The sequence below is a fragment of the Zophobas morio genome, unplaced genomic scaffold, assembly GCF_036711695.1.
Source record: "Zophobas morio isolate AGI-343-1 ecotype UQ-CSIRO unplaced genomic scaffold, CSIRO_AGI_Zmor_V1 ptg000009l, whole genome shotgun sequence".
NCBI classification, from domain to species: Eukaryota; Metazoa; Arthropoda; class Insecta; order Coleoptera; family Tenebrionidae; genus Zophobas; species Zophobas morio.
Window position 1 is genome coordinate 6946023 of NW_026972114.1, and position 18572 is coordinate 6964594.

The 18572-nt window shown below is 33.6% G+C and overlaps 2 protein-coding genes across 6 annotated transcripts in view; one reads left to right on the forward strand and one right to left on the reverse strand.

Moving 5' to 3' along the window:
- LOC135125791 (thioredoxin reductase 1, mitochondrial) overlaps window positions 1–17070 on the reverse strand; it is a 40654-nt gene extending 23584 nt beyond the window's left edge. The window contains exon 1 of one of the 5 annotated variants that reach the window (XM_064051476.1): window positions 16991–17070. In XM_064051476.1, coding sequence (XP_063907546.1) covers window positions 16991–17051 — 61 coding nt within the window. In that variant the 5' untranslated portion in view covers window positions 17052–17070. Of the gene's footprint in view, window positions 1–255; window positions 519–867; window positions 986–1296; window positions 1526–16990 lie in introns of those variants that run through there. The other 4 variants (XM_064051478.1, XM_064051474.1, XM_064051477.1 and 1 more) reach the window with 4 other exon arrangements.
- Window positions 1109–18303, forward strand: LOC135125792 (C-signal). Its single transcript, XM_064051479.1, has 5 exons — window positions 1109–1234; window positions 17440–17491; window positions 17542–17732; window positions 17787–17936; window positions 17989–18303. The coding sequence occupies exons 1-5, from the start codon at window positions 1109–1111 to the stop codon at window positions 18211–18213; spliced, it is 744 nt and encodes a 247-aa protein (XP_063907549.1). The 3' UTR covers window positions 18214–18303.
- Window positions 18304–18572: the final 269 nt, after the last annotated feature.

Consider the following 18572-nt stretch of genomic DNA (forward strand, 5'->3'; position numbering starts at 1 on the left):
TGGTTTTACGCAAAATGATTTAATTTTTTTAATACACAAACATTCATAAAATTAATGATTTTCATAATTGTAGCAAAAAATCAATTATATGGTCTGGTTTTGTTGCATCAGCTTTACATCCTGTATTAAAAAAGGCATGATTGTGCAAAAATTATAGCACAGTCAACAGGTACACAAAGCAACTGTTTTATGGAAATTTTATTAAAAAGCTAATCTCATTAAGCGCAAAAATCATAATTTAATTTTATGACTTACTCTGTTTACTCCCAGAAAAGCCCGAACGAAACATTGAGAAAAACTTAAAAAAATTAATGCAGAACATTAATCTTCTTTAGGTTGCATATTTCAGCCACGAAAAAATCGGTACATTTTTGACACCACATTTAATACCAGCTTCTGCTGCTTTTCATCTCGGTATTTCTTGAGATGTCGGAACACATAAATTTTGCCACAAATGATGCTACAATGACGTTACTTCTAAAAAAAGCAAAGCTGTCAGGTAACTTTCAATTAATGACACGACTGGGTGGGTCAAGGCTATCGCACCCATTACAAGCTAAAGTCGTCCGAATGCATGTCTGTTGTTGGTCTTCCGCAAGGAAAAATGGATTTGGAAACACCTGTCAAACTCCATCTCAGAAAACTCTAACTTTGACACCGGTGATTAACCGTTTGATCCCCACACCGCGACAAGGTAAAATAACAATAGTACAATTATTAAAAAAGATAATACTCATATTCTCCCAACACCGGTCCGATTATCTAAAGCTGATGACACAATCACGCTGAAGGTTAGAAAAACGCAGCATCATTCCCAATCCACTCCAATGCTATTTCCCTACGTACAAACTTTCACTGAACACTTACTGGCAGTACTGATATTTGAGTAATTTCTGTTCACATTTTGTAACACCAAAAATTTCGTATTCTTCACTTTACAGACACCTCGGGAAATGACATTACGAAAACAAAAACGCAACGCCATAGCACTGTTGACAGCCCGACGCACTTACACAAAGTGAATTTTTAAATTGTTACACTGTGAGTCCTACTTTAGAGTTACAAGACGCCAGAATCAGTCTGCAGCGACCTTTAAAAGTGATAAGAGATGAAGTCGGTTTTGGTTACTGGATGCAACCGGGGAATAGGGTTAGGTCTGATAAGACATCTAGTGAGAGAAAAAAATCCCCCAGCCCACCTCATAGCGACCTGTAGGAGCGTCGAAAAGGCGAAGGTAAGAGAAACAAGAGTAGAACACAAAAAAGATAGAGCGAACGGGAGAAACAGTAAACTCACCGATTGGGGCCATTCTAATTCGCTTCGATTCGAATTGGTGGTCAACACGTGGATGCCGTTTGGGAATTTTGGTTTTTTTGTGTGGCGGCGGAGTCGGCACTAACACGACTGGCTTCTGGCCTCGAGTTCGTTCAAATAATTGTTGAATGGAATTTAATTAACTCAAAACTGTTGTGTACGGTTATTTTCATGTACGCGAGCGCAAAATCTGACAGCGAACTGAACTTGAGGACATCTAGGTAGCGGTTTATGAATCATGCGATGGACTTCCTACTTTACCGCCTCCAGTGGATTCTTGGAACGACGCAAGTCATTCACGATTTTTTGTTTATCGCGGTTTCGCGATCTTTATACTACGAGAAAGTTCCACAAAGTTTTGTATTGTTTGTGTTGAGTCATGGTACTCATGCGAGTTTTCTAGTTGGCTGTGAAAATAGTGACGCAATTTGGCCACGAGTTGTCACATGTGACTTATGGCACACTTTAAATGACTTGGTTCCACAAAGTTCTATCCTATTTTTGTCTAATCATGACTTACGAAACTTTTCTAGTTGACGCAATCTGACCAAGATTTTTTAAATGTGACTTAGGTACTTTATTGTAACTCCAGATTAAATGACTTAAAAACGTACTCTTGCCCTGATGCAAAGAATAACTATAACGTTTATAATTTTAATTAAATTATGAATATTTATTTATATTTGGGTAATTATTATATGATCCAGGTTTATAACTGCCAAGTTTTATTTTAGGAATCAGTTGAATTTAATACCTTCATACTTAACTTCAGGTTATTAGAAATATCACTTTATTTCATGTTTTTTTTTCTTTTCTAATTGTCAACCCAATTACATCATAGTAAAGAAAAAATCCTGACACTATCGGACGCTATGGAAAAATTATGTACATATTGAGGTTGACAGTATAATTATCTTTCCATCACACGTAGGTTCTCAAGTAATTTAACCTGGTCTTATACATTTGAAAAATTTTGACAAATCGCATCACCTTTTTCATAGACAACTAAAAAACTTGCATAACTTGTGACTAGAGACTCTAGATATACTAAGTTTCACTTTTTCCTAAAGGGTCTCTATAGGCAAGCAATAGCCCCGCCCATCCTCACCCGTTTCATTGCAGTTACTACTCTTAATATTGTCTTATCTTAACAAGTACTAGCCAGGCCCACTCTTCCTCTTCTCATTTTAGAGATTAATTTTATTTCCGTGTAAGATCCACCTTTCATTCAGAATAGATAAAATTAATCACCGAAATGGAGGCGAGTGGGTGAGCGGGGCTAACTTTAACTTTTTCCTAAAGAGTTTTTTTATAAGCCAGCAATAGCCCCGCCCACCCTCACACATTTCATTCCAGTTACTACCCTTAATGTTGTTTAGTCTTGTCGTTGCAAGTACTAGCCCCACCCACCCACCCTTTATTTTTTTAGAGGTATGTCATCTGCAAAATCACTCTTGTCTTAACAAGTACTAGCCACGCCCACTCTCTCTCTTCTCTTTTAGAAACTCATTTTATTTCTGTATAATATCCACCTTTTCATTCAGAGTAACTAGATAAAATTAATCACAGAAATGGAGGTGGGTGCATGTGCGGGGTTAGTTATGTGTTCTTCTGTAGACTGGGAGTGGGAACTAATAGAAATTAGGTTGTAAAAAGCGCTAAAAGTGACTTTTTTGTTGTATTATTTGTCACAAGATTTATTTCTTATTTCAGAAGAAAATAAAATGAGAGAACAGGTGCGTGGGCGGGGATAAGTTTAACTTTTTCCTAACGAGTCTTTTATGGGCAAGCACTAGTACCGCCCACCCACCCCCTCTTAATTTCAGTGATTTTTCTTAATATTGTTCAGTCTTACCGATGCAAGCACTAGCCCCACCCACCCACCCCTTAATTTTTTTAAATGTATGTCATCTGCCAAAATCACTCTTGTCTTAACAAGTACTAGCCACGCCCACTCTCTCTCTTCTCTTTTAGAAAGTCATTTTATTTCTGTATAAGATCCACCTTTTCATTCAGAGTAACTAGATAAAATTAATCACAGAAAAGGAGGTGGGTGCGTGTGCGGTGTTAGTTATGTGTTCTTCTGTAGACTGGGAGTGGGAACTAATAGAAATTAGGTTGTAAAAAGCGTTAAAAGTGACTTTTTTGTTGTATTATTTGTCACGAGATTTATTTCTTATTTCAGAAGAAAATAAAATGAGAGAACAGGTGCGTGGGCGGGGATAAGTTTAACTTTTTCCTAAAGAGTCTTTTATAGGCAAGCAATAGCCCCGCCCACCCACCCCCTCTTCATTCCAGTGATTTTTCTTAATATTGTTCAGTCTTACCGATGCAAGCACTAGCCCCACCCACCCACCCCTTAATTTTTTAAAATGTATGTCATCTGCAAAAATCACTCTTGTCTTAACAAGTACTAGCAACGCCCACTCTCTCTCTTCTCATGTTAGAAACTCATTTTATTTCTGTATAAGATCCATCTTTTCATTCAGAGTAACTAGATAAAATTAATCACAGAAATGGAGGCGGGTGGGTGGGCGGGGTTAATTATGTTCTTCTGAGTATCTAGAGACACTTTACTGGCACAAAACTTTACAAAATCAAGTCATGTAATCTGATGTGCCATAAATAGTCACATAATTTTTTCAGATACCATTTGAAAAAATTGGTCGAATGTATTTTAGCAGAAATTTATTCGCTGTTGAAGTACGATTCAACAAATTCCGCTTCTTTAAAAAATTATAAAATCTGATTTTGCGAATTTTCCTTTGTGATAACCTCTCTAAGAACCAGTGGCGTAAAGGACACCCCGCAACCCCTGCGCCTTGGAGGCGCAAATTGTAAGAGGGCGCGGTCCGCACATGTGCAGACAATATGAAATATATTTAAAACACGTAACCAACGGGAAAAAGTATGTTATTATCAGTGTACCTGCTTATTAACTTTGATTGTGTATATTTATACATCGAGAGAATGTCACATTTAGCACATAGCAATTTGTCTAATTTGAGTTTATCTCCTCAAAACAGATGACTAAAATTATTAATTAAGTCACAGTGGAACAAAGCGTTCTGAATATTATCTAAAAAATTAGAGAGTAATTAATAAAATAATAAAAAAAGAAACAGCCAAATTGGGATCGATCGTGCGAAATCAGGTCCGCGTGCGCTTTATATAAGCGACAACTCCATATAGCCTACATAAGGTGTTAGTGACCAAATGTTATTATACTTTGTTAATTTTTTTGCTAAAATTTGGCATTTGTTTAAGGAGAATTCAAAGCGGACTCATACGCCACAAGTATTGGAGTATATGTATTTTTGTATAATATTTAAATCATTTTAATTTAGAATCCTTTGAGATGAGGTCATCAAATTGTTGGTGGGAATGATTATCCAAATTTTGGTTAGCGTTTTACCATCTACATGATATTCCTAACGTATATACAAAATTTGACAACAATCGGTCCAGTAGTTCGGGCAGATGATAGATAAAGAAAAACGGGAGACCACTTTTTTCGTACTCTATGTAAGTACTATGTACTTCTTTGACTTACGCTCGGGAAGTAAAAATGTTAATTAGATATCGAAAGACCTTTTATAACTTTTGAACATCCTCTTGAAATCCCCATTGTCCAAAGCGATGAATCGGAAATCCTAGAAAAAAATTCGATACCTAGCTCACAAGATCACCATATCCTACACCCCTTGACCTATGTTTATTTAAGAAAAAAATGTAATTTTGGATCTTTTACAAACGTGGAAATTTTTTAAGATTTTATCAATAACGAATGCTAACACATTTCAAAAAATGAACCGTGTTTATCAGGAGCAATCAAAATATGTAAAAATATATAGTTGTTCTAATTTCGGAGGCTTGCACGGTCGGAATCAATACATGATCGTTTTCCGGGTTGGAACCGTGTTAATTGAGTTTTTGAGCTCAACCTTTCGCACACTTTCGTAAGTGGCATCCTCAGGAGTAGAGTTAAGAATAAGGCAAAAAGCACGGTAACTCAGTATGTCAACCATACCAGAGGCGAAACAAAAAGAGTTTCGAGGTTTTAAGGCTTTCACGGATGCCAAAAACTCTAAGGACTACAAGGATTTCAGGAATTTTAAAAAAATTAAAAAAGCTGCATAAGACGGTAATTTAAAAATTCTAAAGAGATTTCAGGGATATCAAAAATTCCGAAGGTTCTACAGGTTCCAAACATTTAAAAATTGGAAAGAAGATAAAAATCATAAAGATCTAAAAATATTTAAAATTCTAGAGATAATGAAGTAACTAAAAATAATGAAAATCTGAAAGCTCTAAAGATTATAGTGATTCTAGATTCTAGATTCTAGAGATTCAAAAGATTCCAAAGTTTCGAGCGATTTGAAAGATTCAACAAGTATAAAAGCTTTCACGGATGGCACACTAGACCCGCCCACCCTCCCTCTCTTTTCTTAGAGGGTATGTCATTTGCCAAAATCAATTGTATCTAAGCTAGTACTGGCTAAGATAAAACTGATTGTGACAAATTCCATACCCTCTAAGAAAATAGAGGGCGGAAAGGCGGGGCTAGCACTTGTTACCGTCAGACTGATTTTAGTAAATGACATACTCTTTAAATAAATAAAGGGTGGGTGGGTGGCGCTAGTATTCGCTAGGATAAAACTAACTATGGCAAATGTTATACCTTCTATGAAAATAGAGAGCGGCTGGGTGGGGCAAGTACTTGATAAGATAAGACTGATTTTGGTAAATGATATATTCTCTAAGAAAATACTCTAAAGTTTAAAGATTAACGATTTTAACGGATTCAAGGAGTCTAGGGGTCAAAAGCTAAAATTCTGTGTCGAATACTTGAAAGATTCTAAAGGTTCTAGAGAAATTCCAAAAAGCCAAAGAATCTAAAACTTGTAAAAATCGCGTGAACTCTGAAAATGCCCAAAGATTTTTAAAATTCCACAGACTTTAAAGAGAACACAAATCTTAAAGACCTAAAAATCGTAAAGATCGGAAAAATGCTTTTTTTAATTTTTATAAATCCTAAAAGCACTGAAGGCCTTGAACACCCTAATTATTATATCTTATAAGTCTTGGAGATTGTAAAGATTCCAGAGATTCCAAAAATTCCAAAGATTTAGACTCTTGAGATTTATGAATTTTAGAAAATCTGAAAAAATATAGAAAGTGTGGGAAAAATGTGATAGAGCTAGAAATCTTGAAAATATTTAAAAAGGTTGAATTTCAAAATTCTGATATAACTGAGGTCTGATAATTTTAGAAATTGTGGAAATTGTGGTCATTTTGCGAACTTCGGAAAATCTGAAAAATTGGGCTAATCTAGAAAATCTGACCATTCTGGAAATTTTGAAAATTTTGCAAATTACGAAAATTCCCAAAAATTAAAACAATTTTTTTTAAATATTAGGAGTATATCTCAAAATTTCAAAAGTTTACAAAATCTTAAGATTGTAGATATTATAAAAATTCCAAAATTTCAAAAATTCTAAATACTCGACACATTCTAAAAATTAAAGTTTTCATACACTAGAATTTGCGAATTGTAAAGACACCAAAGATGCTAAATAAACTAAAGTTTTAGGTTCGAAATAAAAGAAACATTCAACAAAATCTTAAAAATTGTAAAGATCTTGGAAGTATTAATGTTCCTGGAAATTATAAAAAATCCAAACTTTATTAAATTTCTAATAATTCTGAAGTATCCAAATTTTCAAAGATTGTTAAGACTCTCGGGACTCTGGAAAGTATAAAGATTCTAAATATCTGAAAATTTCAATAAGTCCTACAAGTATTAGGGGTCTTGAACACCTTAATTATTATCATATGTATACGTCTCAGAAATTCTAAAAATTCCAGAGATTCCAAAAATTTCAAAGATTTAAAAACTCTTGAGGTCTATTAATTTTACAAAATCTGGAAATATCTAGCAAGAGTGAAAAATTTGGAAGACCTAGAAATCTTGAAAACTGTTGAATTCTGGCATATTCGAAGACTGATATTTGTATAACATTTAGAAAATCTGGAACTTCAAATTTCAAAAATTTACTCAATTCCAATATTCCAAATACTGTGAAAGTTCAAAATCTTCTCTAAATTTCAAAGATTTCGAGGATTCCAAGAGTGCCAAAACTCTAAGGCATCTATTATCTATTAATACTAAATTGATGTGTGTCCTTGCTAAAATGTTAATGACGTTGTCAAAAAAAAAATTATATGGAAAAACTGATTATAAAGATAAAAAAAAAGAATTCTCAAAGTTGTATTTGTTCGAGTGTACTTTAGGGGCAAGGGAAATTCTGTAGAAATAACTTTCAACCATTTTTTTTTATTTACTATGAGATGAAAATTAAAATACATACTTTAAAAAAAGAAAAATACGGGTGTTACCAAACGAAATCACCCGGTGTATTCACACGTTTCAACTTTCTTTTTTTTGCCATCCTGATATCACTAACTAGCACTGAAATGTGTATTCATTTAGAACACGAGAATATTTTGTAAAGTCTTAGAGCAAACTTAGCCACAAAGAAACGTCATTTAGGTTAAAATTATTATGTTGTAAGCTATATGCGGATATGGGTTTAGCTACAATTCAGTCTGGCAAAAATTTAGTTTAAAACCGAATATCATTCTGCCTCCTCTAATTCTATGAGCTAATACCATAACGTCAAGTGAACATTGAAATCCATATCATATCTGTCACTTTTGTCATTTTCTTTTGACTTAAATGTAGTGACTGAAATTTTAAAGTTTAGGCTATGCTGTGAATCCATTTTGTCACTAAATTTTGTATGCGATTTTAAATGTCGTTACTTCACAACTACATAATTTATAGTAGTAAATTTTCAACGATATCGGATGTACCAAATCAAGCAGATTATTATCACTGACAAATTTATTTACTTTGATAATAATAATTGAGATATCTACGTGTTCTTTGAGCTCCGTAGTAAAAACAACATGTAAATCACATTTGATCAACAAAAAAACGTCGTTATGTTAGCACTCGACGTTGATTATTTTGTTCGACATAAAACATAATTTGCAACTTTCACTTCAAGCAGTAATTGAACATACATATATCAAATTGTCATTTATTCGATCTATCGATTTATTATCTTATACTATTAAACGAGCAAAGTTTGTATATATATATATGTAATGGGTTTCTCGAAAACGGCTCTAACGATTTCGATGAAATTTACAGGTTAGGGATTTTTTGGGTCAAGAAATCGATTGATCATAGTTTTAACTTCTGAAAATTACAGCTTCATGCAGTTTCAGCAATTTTCAGGCAGTGAATTATATTTGTTGCTAGGCAACATCAGATGACACTACACGAACACGAGATTGTTTTATATGAGAAGTTTGGGTGACAGTCTGACAGTACGTTTGACGTACCTTTTTATCTTCAATTGTACGTACCGAAACATACTCCACTGTATAGAGGACGTTGAAATTCACCTCCTGAGGTGAGAAAATTTACCAAAAACTAAACAGTGAGCGGATAAAAGGCACACGAAAGTGTGTTGAATTGAGATTATTTTGTCAAGCATTCATTTCAGAGGTTCCACGGTCAGTGTCAACATGTGATCGTTTTCGGGGATGGGACCGTGTTATTTGAGTTTTTGGGCTCAACGTTTCGCACACTTTCGTAAATGGCATCTTCGGGAGCAGGGTTGAGATTGAGAAATTAGGAATAACACAAAAGAGCACGGTAACTCAGTATGTTAACCACACCAGAGGCGAAACTCTTCTGGCAGTAAGAATGTGGTTGTGACCTTTTTCTAGAGTCGAGAGAGAGAACTAGGAAAAAAAAAACGACAGAGAGAAAACTTGGGTAACAAATGAGATGTCAAACAATAATTCCAGTTTTCTGTTCTTTAATCTCTACATGTCACTTATCAGTGTTTAAAACAAAGACTGCTTATGGAATTTCTTTTTTAATGTGTATTTTTAAGTAGCGCGTGTACTTCAAAATGCATACTATACGCATATTTATCTGTCCTAATCTGATCTAATACCACCAAACGAGCCGAGTGAAACTCGGTCAACCAGATATTATTAAATATACGCAATATAACACTACATACACTATAAGTTTATTTATCAACGTTTTTTCATTATTGACAATAAAATTTTATACGGTTTATTTTTATTTCCTAAACTATATAAAAAGATGTACTGGGATGTTCTGCGATTTCTTGACAATTTTTAATGACAAAAAATATTTTCAGAAAATTGAACAAATAGTCAAAATATCACTAGTTGCATAAATGTCTAATTAAAAAAAAAACAATGGATGTTTTTGGGTAATGGTAATTGTTTTTATATGAAACAAATAGTTTAAATTGATACTTATAAAGTATAAGTACTCCCAGTTTAAAGTGGTTTTTATGACAAGATAATAAACCGTATCACCTCATTATTACCCCACGACGGACAATATGAGTTGAATAACAAAGTACGGCCCCGCAAGAAACCGACCACTTTCTTATTTATGGCTAGCGATTTACTCCATTGTCCCCATCATCAACTTCGACACAATAGACCTATCATAACAACCACTTTAAACTGGGAAGACAATACACAAAATCTTAATAAAATAATTCCTTCAAAAACGGTCTTTTCTACCTGGTCTATGACTTGATTTTCAATGCCGCTTCTGTTTACTCGTCTCCATTTCGGTCATGTGCAGATGTTTATTCATAAATACAAGGGTAATAAATAAACATTGTTTGACAGAAGTTCATGCTTTTATGGTAATCCTTAAAAATTAAATCTGCCACTAAAGAATATTAATGTATTCATTCTTTTAATATTCTTTGGTACCATTAGTACTCTCCTAAACGTTGATTTATGATGGTATGGTCAACTCGTGCCGGTGACCAACAGCCCACAGGGTATTATTATTCCCCATTAGTTTTAGTATTGCTATATAATTATATATTGTTACAAAATTTGAAAAGCTATATTTATATACTCGTAGTTTTGGAAATTTCATTGTGCCCTATAAAATTTTATTGGCAACAACGAGACGGACAGTAGTAAACAGTAAGAAATATTTACAACTTAAAGTGGTCGCGTGCCGGTAATCCCCAGATGTTAGAAAGCAGAATAATCCAGGTTCGGACAGGCACCATCGTTACTCACGAACGACAATGACCATTATTTTATTAGTACAACTACCTGCTAAATGTTCTCCTATAAATTCGAGTGAACTGGTGTGAGCCATAAATATTTCTTACCATTGTGCTACTGTCCGTCTTGTTATTGTCAATAAAATTTTATATGGTAGAATAAAATTTCCAAAACTTTACATTTATAAATATAGCTTTTAAACAAAAAAGAGGTAGTCCCTTGAATTAATAAAATTAAATCACATTTTATTTCATTTTATTAATTCAAGGGACTACCCCTTTTTTGTACCCCTGTATCCTGTGTATATAGTAATCCATATTTTCTCATAAGGTCATACAGTAGTTCTTGACCACTAATAATGGGGTGCTTTATGGAGGCGTCCCTCACCCCCATAAATCATTTGCACGCGTCCAAAGTTTGAAGGCAAACAGGCCCGGTTTCAGGAATCACGATAAATTCTGCATCAACCGAATTTGATTCATTTTCTTACGAAGGAAACATGTTTTCACACACAAATTTTTGAAAGAATTCACAAACACTGTATATATACTTTCTTTTCTTTTCACATTAAAATTATCAAGTACGTCCCTGCATCTCAGCATCTTTGCCAGCGGCACAGCCAATAATGTTATTAGTATTTACAACCACTTATACAAAAGAGCCGATTTTAAACTGCCATCATATAACCTTAGAACATATGGAATACTGTATAGAGCCCATCCGGCGAGTGCATCCTATTCAATAGAATTTCATGTTTTGTCGACCTTTCATGGCCCCTAGTGTATGAAAAAATAGGTATTCCGATTCCGTTTGTTTGTCGCCTGTCTGACATCTGTGTCGATATTTTATTAGACAGATAATTTCCGGACTACTAGACTGATTCATGGAAAATTTGTTATGTTATTGTATTTTTTTTTTAATTCTCATAAAACTTAAAACTATACTAATTACGACATCAGTGTGTCCGGCACACTTTACATTTTAAGGGTGAAAACCAAATTTTGTACTTGCTAAGAGAAAACTGATTTTGGCAGATGCTATACCCTCTAAGAAAATAGAGGGCGGGTGGGCGGGGCTAGTCCTTGCTAAGATAGGACTAATTTTGGCAAATGGCATATCCTCTGAGAAAATCACAAATACAGATTAATCATCTTTTGCACATTTTAGATAGGATTTATTCGGCAAAACTTTGAGATGGCGTCATCAATTTTTTGGGGTTGATAAACAGATACATTTTGATTAAATGTTACTATGTTTATAATAATTTCAAAACGTTTGCAAAATCTCAAAGTACTCAGTTTTACAATTCTTGATTTAATCAATATAATATATTAATATGTGTATATTAGGGAGGATGAGCAAATACATTTTGACCAAAAATTTACCATGCTTATGATGACTTTAAAATATTTCCAAGATTTCAAAGCATTCGGTTTTGCAGTTGCAATTAAATCAATAAATTCAGGCATTCATTAATTTTTTTGAGTCACTCTGTATAAGCAAATCCAACAAATATGAATCTAATGATAAATCACAAGTACAGACTTATCATATTTTGGATATTTTAGATAGGATTTATTCGACAAAATTTTGAGCTGACGTCATCAATTTTTGGAGGGAGTAAGTAAATATATTTTGATTAAAAATTGATTATGCTTATCATAACTTTAAAATATATGCAAGATTTCAAAACATTCGGTTTTGCAGATTCAAAATTAAATTGCAAAGTGTTATTTTTTGGACTATGCTTGAAGGGTGAGGGAAATTCTGTCTACTGCCCTAGACCAAATTTTATTTTAAAAACAGGTGTAACAAAACATTAATTAAATGTAATTAAAACCCTCAATTTTTGTTTTTTGATGATAAGTATTATTTAATTAAATATAAACGGACGCGACATTACTGTTTTGTTACATTTTCGAGAACATGGGGCGAACCGTTCTTGATCTGAACACTAAAGACAAAAAAAATGAAATGCTAGGGATCAACGCAAACTTTGTATTATGCATTTAAAAATGAAGAAAAATACAAATTATAAAATACAAAATCAAGGTGGATTCATAAACCGCAAGTACAGGACTTGATTATTTTATAAAATTTAAACATCCTTCACTGCGCGAAATGTTGAGTTAGATAGACCGACGGAAACGGGGTATTTTTTCGCGCCATTCGTATATTTCTCGCCTTTTTTTGGGGACCTTTTCTGCCTAGCTTTCATTGTCGTTTTTCGTGTCGTCCTTTTTTCCTCATCGGTTTTGTTGCTATTTTTTCGATCGCTTTGGACTTTTTTTTACTCCATTGTCATGTAATTTTTTGTCGGACGATTCGTGTTTTTTTGGCATTTTTTTTTTAGTTCTCTCTTTTTCGCCTTTTTTAGTCCCTTTTTTCGCATTTTAGTCGGATATTTGTTCGCTTATTTTTTACGATCTTTTTGACACTTTTAAGCCTTCTTTTCCCTTTTTTTTTGGTTTTTGACACCTTTTTTGGACAGTTTGTCGTTTTTTCTCTCTTCGCCTGTTTTGATCGTATTTTATTTAGTTATTCGTTTTTTACGCTCGTTTTTGACTTTTTTCGTCTGGTTCTTGTCACCCTTTCTTTAAATTTTTTTGTCGTATATTTTCCGCTTGTTAACCCATCTTTGACACAAGTACAACGAATTCAAAATAACATTTACTTAAAAAAAAGCTTGAGTTTTTTTTGTGAATTGGAATAAATGGTTTGGATCGAGGGTATATTGTATTGGAAATGGTAATTCTGTCTAAAGCGGATCAGAAACACTAGTTGAAATGGTGTTTGAGGATGAAATGTAACCAAAGATGAGAAAATCCTACTTAAAAAATTATGGTTATTATCTATTTGGTTTAGTCGAAAAGACAAGCTTTGAAAATTTCTGGTTGTTGCTACATAGTTATAATCACTTTTATTTTAGAAAACTTTTATTTCGTTGAAAGTAGTGGTAATGAAGCGAAAAAAGGTGACTTTCAGCGCTGGATTATATATGAGGCGCATGAGGCGCGCGCCTCAGGGCCCGGGGAGACAAGGGCCCGGGGAGACATGGGCCCGGCAGCAAGCGAACAACTCATAACTTAAGTTCAAATTAATGCTTAATAACTTAGGTTCGCTAATTCATTATTTTAGGTTGTTTTTGGTTTTTGTTGAGAGTTTTGTGTTTATTTTATATTACAGGAAAGACAGGAAATATTTTTTTGTTGTTTTTATGAAAAATATATTTTATTCTGATATTATATTTAGTTTGTTGTTTTTTACACGTAAGTCATGTTAAAAAATTTGACAACAATCGACCCAGTAGTTTCGGAGATTATCTGTCTAATAAAAATCCGTGACGGCAGATAGACAGACAGACAGAAGGAAAAGAGAGACCTATTTCTTCGTATTCTAGGGGTTATGAAAGGTCGAGAAAACGTAAGAGTAGAGAGTCGATCGACGGACAATACTTCTTTCGCTTACGCTCGGAAAGTAAAAATTAAAACTAATGTCAAGATGAAAGGGGCCAGGGGCCCAGTATTTTTTGCGCCTCAGGCCCGAAGATTCTTTGATCCGGCCCTGGTGACTTTTCAATTCGTAATCACACCTAGGGGCGGAGCTTATTTGCGAAATCGGTATTTTTCTATAACAATTTACGATTACACCAATTTAAACTTTATGGTTGGGAAACAAGGATTACGTGTATTAAAAAAAAAGCAAAATATTACCCCCGCCCACACGCCGTCTCTCAATTCTGATGAATTTTTCATTCGTTGTCAGACCGAGGGGCGGAGCGTAATAGTAAAATCCACATTGACCTACTTTTGAATCCTTTTTCACCTTTGTTTGGCCCCCTTTTCGTCGGAAATTTTTCGCCTTTTTTTGTTGGATTTTCTTCATTCGCCTTTTTTTGTTGACTTTTTGTCATTTGTCTTTGCGTGTTTTTTGGCCTCTTTAATTTTTAATTACCCTTTTTTGGTGCACTGTTCACTTTTTGATTGTGTTTTTTTATTTTTTTTTGTCGTATGTTTTCCGCTTATTTGCCTCATTTTTACTTTCAATTTTTCTTCGCGATTGAATCAAGAAAAAGTCAAATTTCAATTTTTTTTACTCACGAATTCGCATTGGACGACTAGTTACTTTTATGTTTTCTCGACGTTTCGTGACCCAAGAGTACGAAAAAATAGGTCTCCTGTTTCCGTATGTCTACCATATATTCGGATTTGTATTAGCTAGATAAATTTATGAAACTACTGCACCGATTGTTTAAAAATTTTGTATATGTATTAGGAATATCACGAATATCCAAAATTTGGCGAATTGTCTCACCAACAATAGAATGACACCATCTCCAACATTTATATAGTTTTTGACACATGATTAATAAACAGTCTTTCAAATTTAATACCTTTATTCACAAAGTTGACATTTTTTAACGATTTTAAAATTGGACGTTTTTATTTGACAAATTGTTATCACGTATAATCACCAAAGAAAGAAAAAAGACAATGCCAGTCACAATGTAACAAAAAAAAGTAGCTCATGAGGGAATCGAACCTGGGATCTGAGTTATTCTGTCGTTATATTGCTATAAAACGCAATTACAATTTTGATTTTTTTGCGAAAATATGGATTCTGAAGGTAAAAAATCAAGTCGGATTCATAAACCACAAGTACAGAAATATGATGCTTTATAAAATTTACCATCCAAAATTTGGCTAATTGTCCCCACCAACAATAGAATGACGCCATCTCCAAAATTTACATTGGTAAAAATGATGTATTTGAATTTTATAAAATGAAATATTGCTGCACCTGTGGTTTATAAATCTGTGTTGAATTTTTACCCGAGATATCCAAATTTTTAGGAAAAAAAATCATAATTGTTGAACATTTTGCAATTTAACTTTGAAATTACAAAACCAAATGCTTTGAAACCTTACAAAGTTTTAAAGTTATCGTGAGCATGGTAAATCGCTAATTGACATATTCTAGTGTATGAGACAAAAACAAAACCAGAAGCATACCACATGACGTATGTTTTGACGTTTTTTTTTCTTCTTAATATACAACAAGAGAGGTAAATTCCCCCCCCCCCCCCCCCTCATCTAAATTGTGATGACTTTTTTCATTCATCGTGCTACAGGAAACTACATGTTTTTTAGTATCATGTTGTTGAAAGAAAAATATATAGATGTTAAGATAAAAAAGTTAAAACGTACCCCCGCCCACCCGCCCCAACCTCAATTGTCATGAATTGTTGTTGTCCGACCGAGGGGCGGAGCTTAATTGTAAAATCGATATTTTTCAACAAAAATTTACGATTTTAGATATCTTGTAGTGGCAGAATATAAGCCCCGCCCATCCGCTGCCATTCAATTGCAATGATTTTTTTTTTCAGTTAAGCTTCGCTTCTAATCTCACGACGAATAAAAAAAAACACCAGAATTGAGATAGGGGTGGGTGGGCGGGGTTTATATTTTGCTTTTTCTCTTAGTATACGTAAAGAGGAGGCGGAGAAGCCTAATATTTCTTGCTCCACTCATAAAGTGCGGGCACAATGCATCAGATGAAGACAGAAACAAGAACTTACCAGATGTCACAATTGGTACTGTTTTACAACATCTTTACTGTAGGGATACCGTGTTGAAATTCAGATAGGATATTGATCATAATCGTTTCAGTTATTGCAATAAATTAATGCTTGTTATTATTTTTATCCAATAAATTTTAATTTTTCAAACTCATTCAGATCTGTGCGCAAGAACAACTTTTGTTTAAAAAATTTAACTCATTTACAGAAATTATTTCAATAACATTTTTACCCTGTTAAAAATCACTTAAATTACGTCCACTTTACAAATAACTGACTTTTTTTTTTATTAAGTCAAATATTTTAAAATAAAAATTTCATATTCAGGTAGTTTTAAAGATCCTAGATCTATGATAATGATTACAGATCTTAAAAACATTTTTTTTGTAGAACCAATATACTGTGTTGTGAAAAAAATGTCAAAAATGGACTCTACGGAGCGACATTTTCATGTTGTGGGCACCTAAATTCTACGTTAAAGCAAATTCAAATGTGTGTAAATCTGTAAAAGTATGTATACAGATATTCTAATAAATAAAATACAACTTTTTGTGTAACGAAATGCCTGGATATTTTAATTCTATCTGATAAAAAAATTCATTCTGCAGTGAGAGGACACCATACAAGTACGGGTCCACGGTGGTGTAGCAGTCAATAGTCGATGTTTCCGTCGTCGCGCGAAAGACTAGTGTTCGATTCGCGTACACGGCTTGTCTTTTTTATTTTAATTAAATTTCAAGTAATTACTCTTTATTGTTCTACTATCCTTAAGTATAAGCCGGACACATTTTATAATCACACTGTATATCGTACTGCACACTACAGTGAACAAAATAAAGGCTTCAAATTTTTTTGTGTAATTGAAAGTTTTAAAACTTCTGTTTTATTTACAAAAAATTATCAGTCATTATTAACCAAAGTACTATCACGATTATATTAACTTACAAGGTTCAATAGTGTCTTCCAAAGGGGTAACATTTCTACGAACGCAACACACGAGTTTCATGTTAAAAAATAGGTACAGCACGCACACTAAACAAGTGATAACATACTTTTAAAACGCGATAGAGCTAATCCAACAGATTAAATAATGCAGTTCATAGATGCTGTCAACATTGTCTGCTATTATCTTAAAAATAAAATATACCTACCATTTCATAAAATATGTAGTTATTATTGAAGTAGGAGAACGAATTACTCTGTCGGCACGTTTAGTGATAAGGAAGATAGGTAGCTCTTAAACTCCATAAAGGTAATCCATATAATAATTGTTACAGATTTAAAAATGTGAAAGTAATCGTCCAAAAAAATTCCTCGTGAAACAATTAGACACTTGATACTTCTATAAACATTTGTATACAATTCAACATGATTAAACTATTGTTATATTTTAGGATCTACAGCAAATCGCATCCGAAAACAATAACGTACATCTATTAGAACTAGGTAAGTTTGTTTTTTTTAAGATCCTTCGCTCAATTGATTGATCAATTTAGATGTACGTGACTTCGATCAATATGACGCCTTCTCGAAAAAAGTGGAAAGCATAGTTGGACAGGACGGTCTAAATGTTCTTTTTAATAACGCAGGAGTTTCTTCCAAATTCACAAGAATCCAACTCGTCAAACACGAACAAATGTTAGAAGCTTTTAAAGTAAACACCATCGCACCAGTTATGCTTACAAAGGTTAGTTTCATACAGTCACAAAACTATTTATTGTACAGACAAAATTTTAAACAGGCCTTATTCCCCCTTCTGAAACGAGCTTCCGAAAAAAATCCTTCCAAGCCTGTAGGAGCAGAAAGAGCCATCATCGTAAATACAACGTCAGTTCTTGGGTCAATCGCGTTAAACAGCGACGGTGGTTTATACCCATACAGGTGTTCAAAGGTGACCATTAAACTATAAACTATGAAATAAAAAAGTCATTTGTGGTTTACAGTCGGCTTTGAATATGGCAACTAAGTCGTTGAGTGTGGACTTTCAAAAGGATGGAATTTTGGTTATAGGACTTCATCCAGGGTGGGTGAAAACCGATATGGGCGGCTCAAAGGCTCCGCTAGATGTGGATACGAGTATTACTGGTATTCTACAAGTTCTTAAAAATGTGAACGAATCGCATAATGGTGGTGTTTATCAACATGATGGGCAACGGCTGGAGTGGTAGATGAGGAATAAACATACACCAGAACAGTAGTGTGTAGATCTTGATAACCAGAAAAGAACAAATATTTTTAAATATAAAGACAAGACTTAACCGTATTTTTTTTCCTAGGTTAAAGTAACAAGTACTAGAGAATCACGGACAAATGCAGTGATCACGTGAAAGTCACATGTTTTTCATAAGTCCAATAAGTGTTAAGTATTGAAACGTGATGTGCTACGTTTTAAGCTTCTCAATACTTCAGCATTATGTACTTCAAAATTCGTTCAACTGAAAAACAATAAGCGAATGTAAGATATTCGTATAAGTGCTATTAAAGTTGTACATAATTTATTATTTAGTTGTTTTTTTAACTAAAAATT

Coding starts and splice junctions, on each gene's coding strand:
- LOC135125792 (XM_064051479.1), top strand. CDS start 1,109: ATGAAGTCGGTTTTGGTTACTGGATGCAACCGGGGAATAGGGTTAGGT. Junction 1,235..17,439: donor GGAGCGTCGAAAAGGCGAAG/GTAAGAGAAACA, acceptor GTTATATTTTAG/GATCTACAGCAAATCGCATC. Junction 17,492..17,541: donor CGTACATCTATTAGAACTAG/GTAAGTTTGTTT, acceptor TGATCAATTTAG/ATGTACGTGACTTCGATCAA.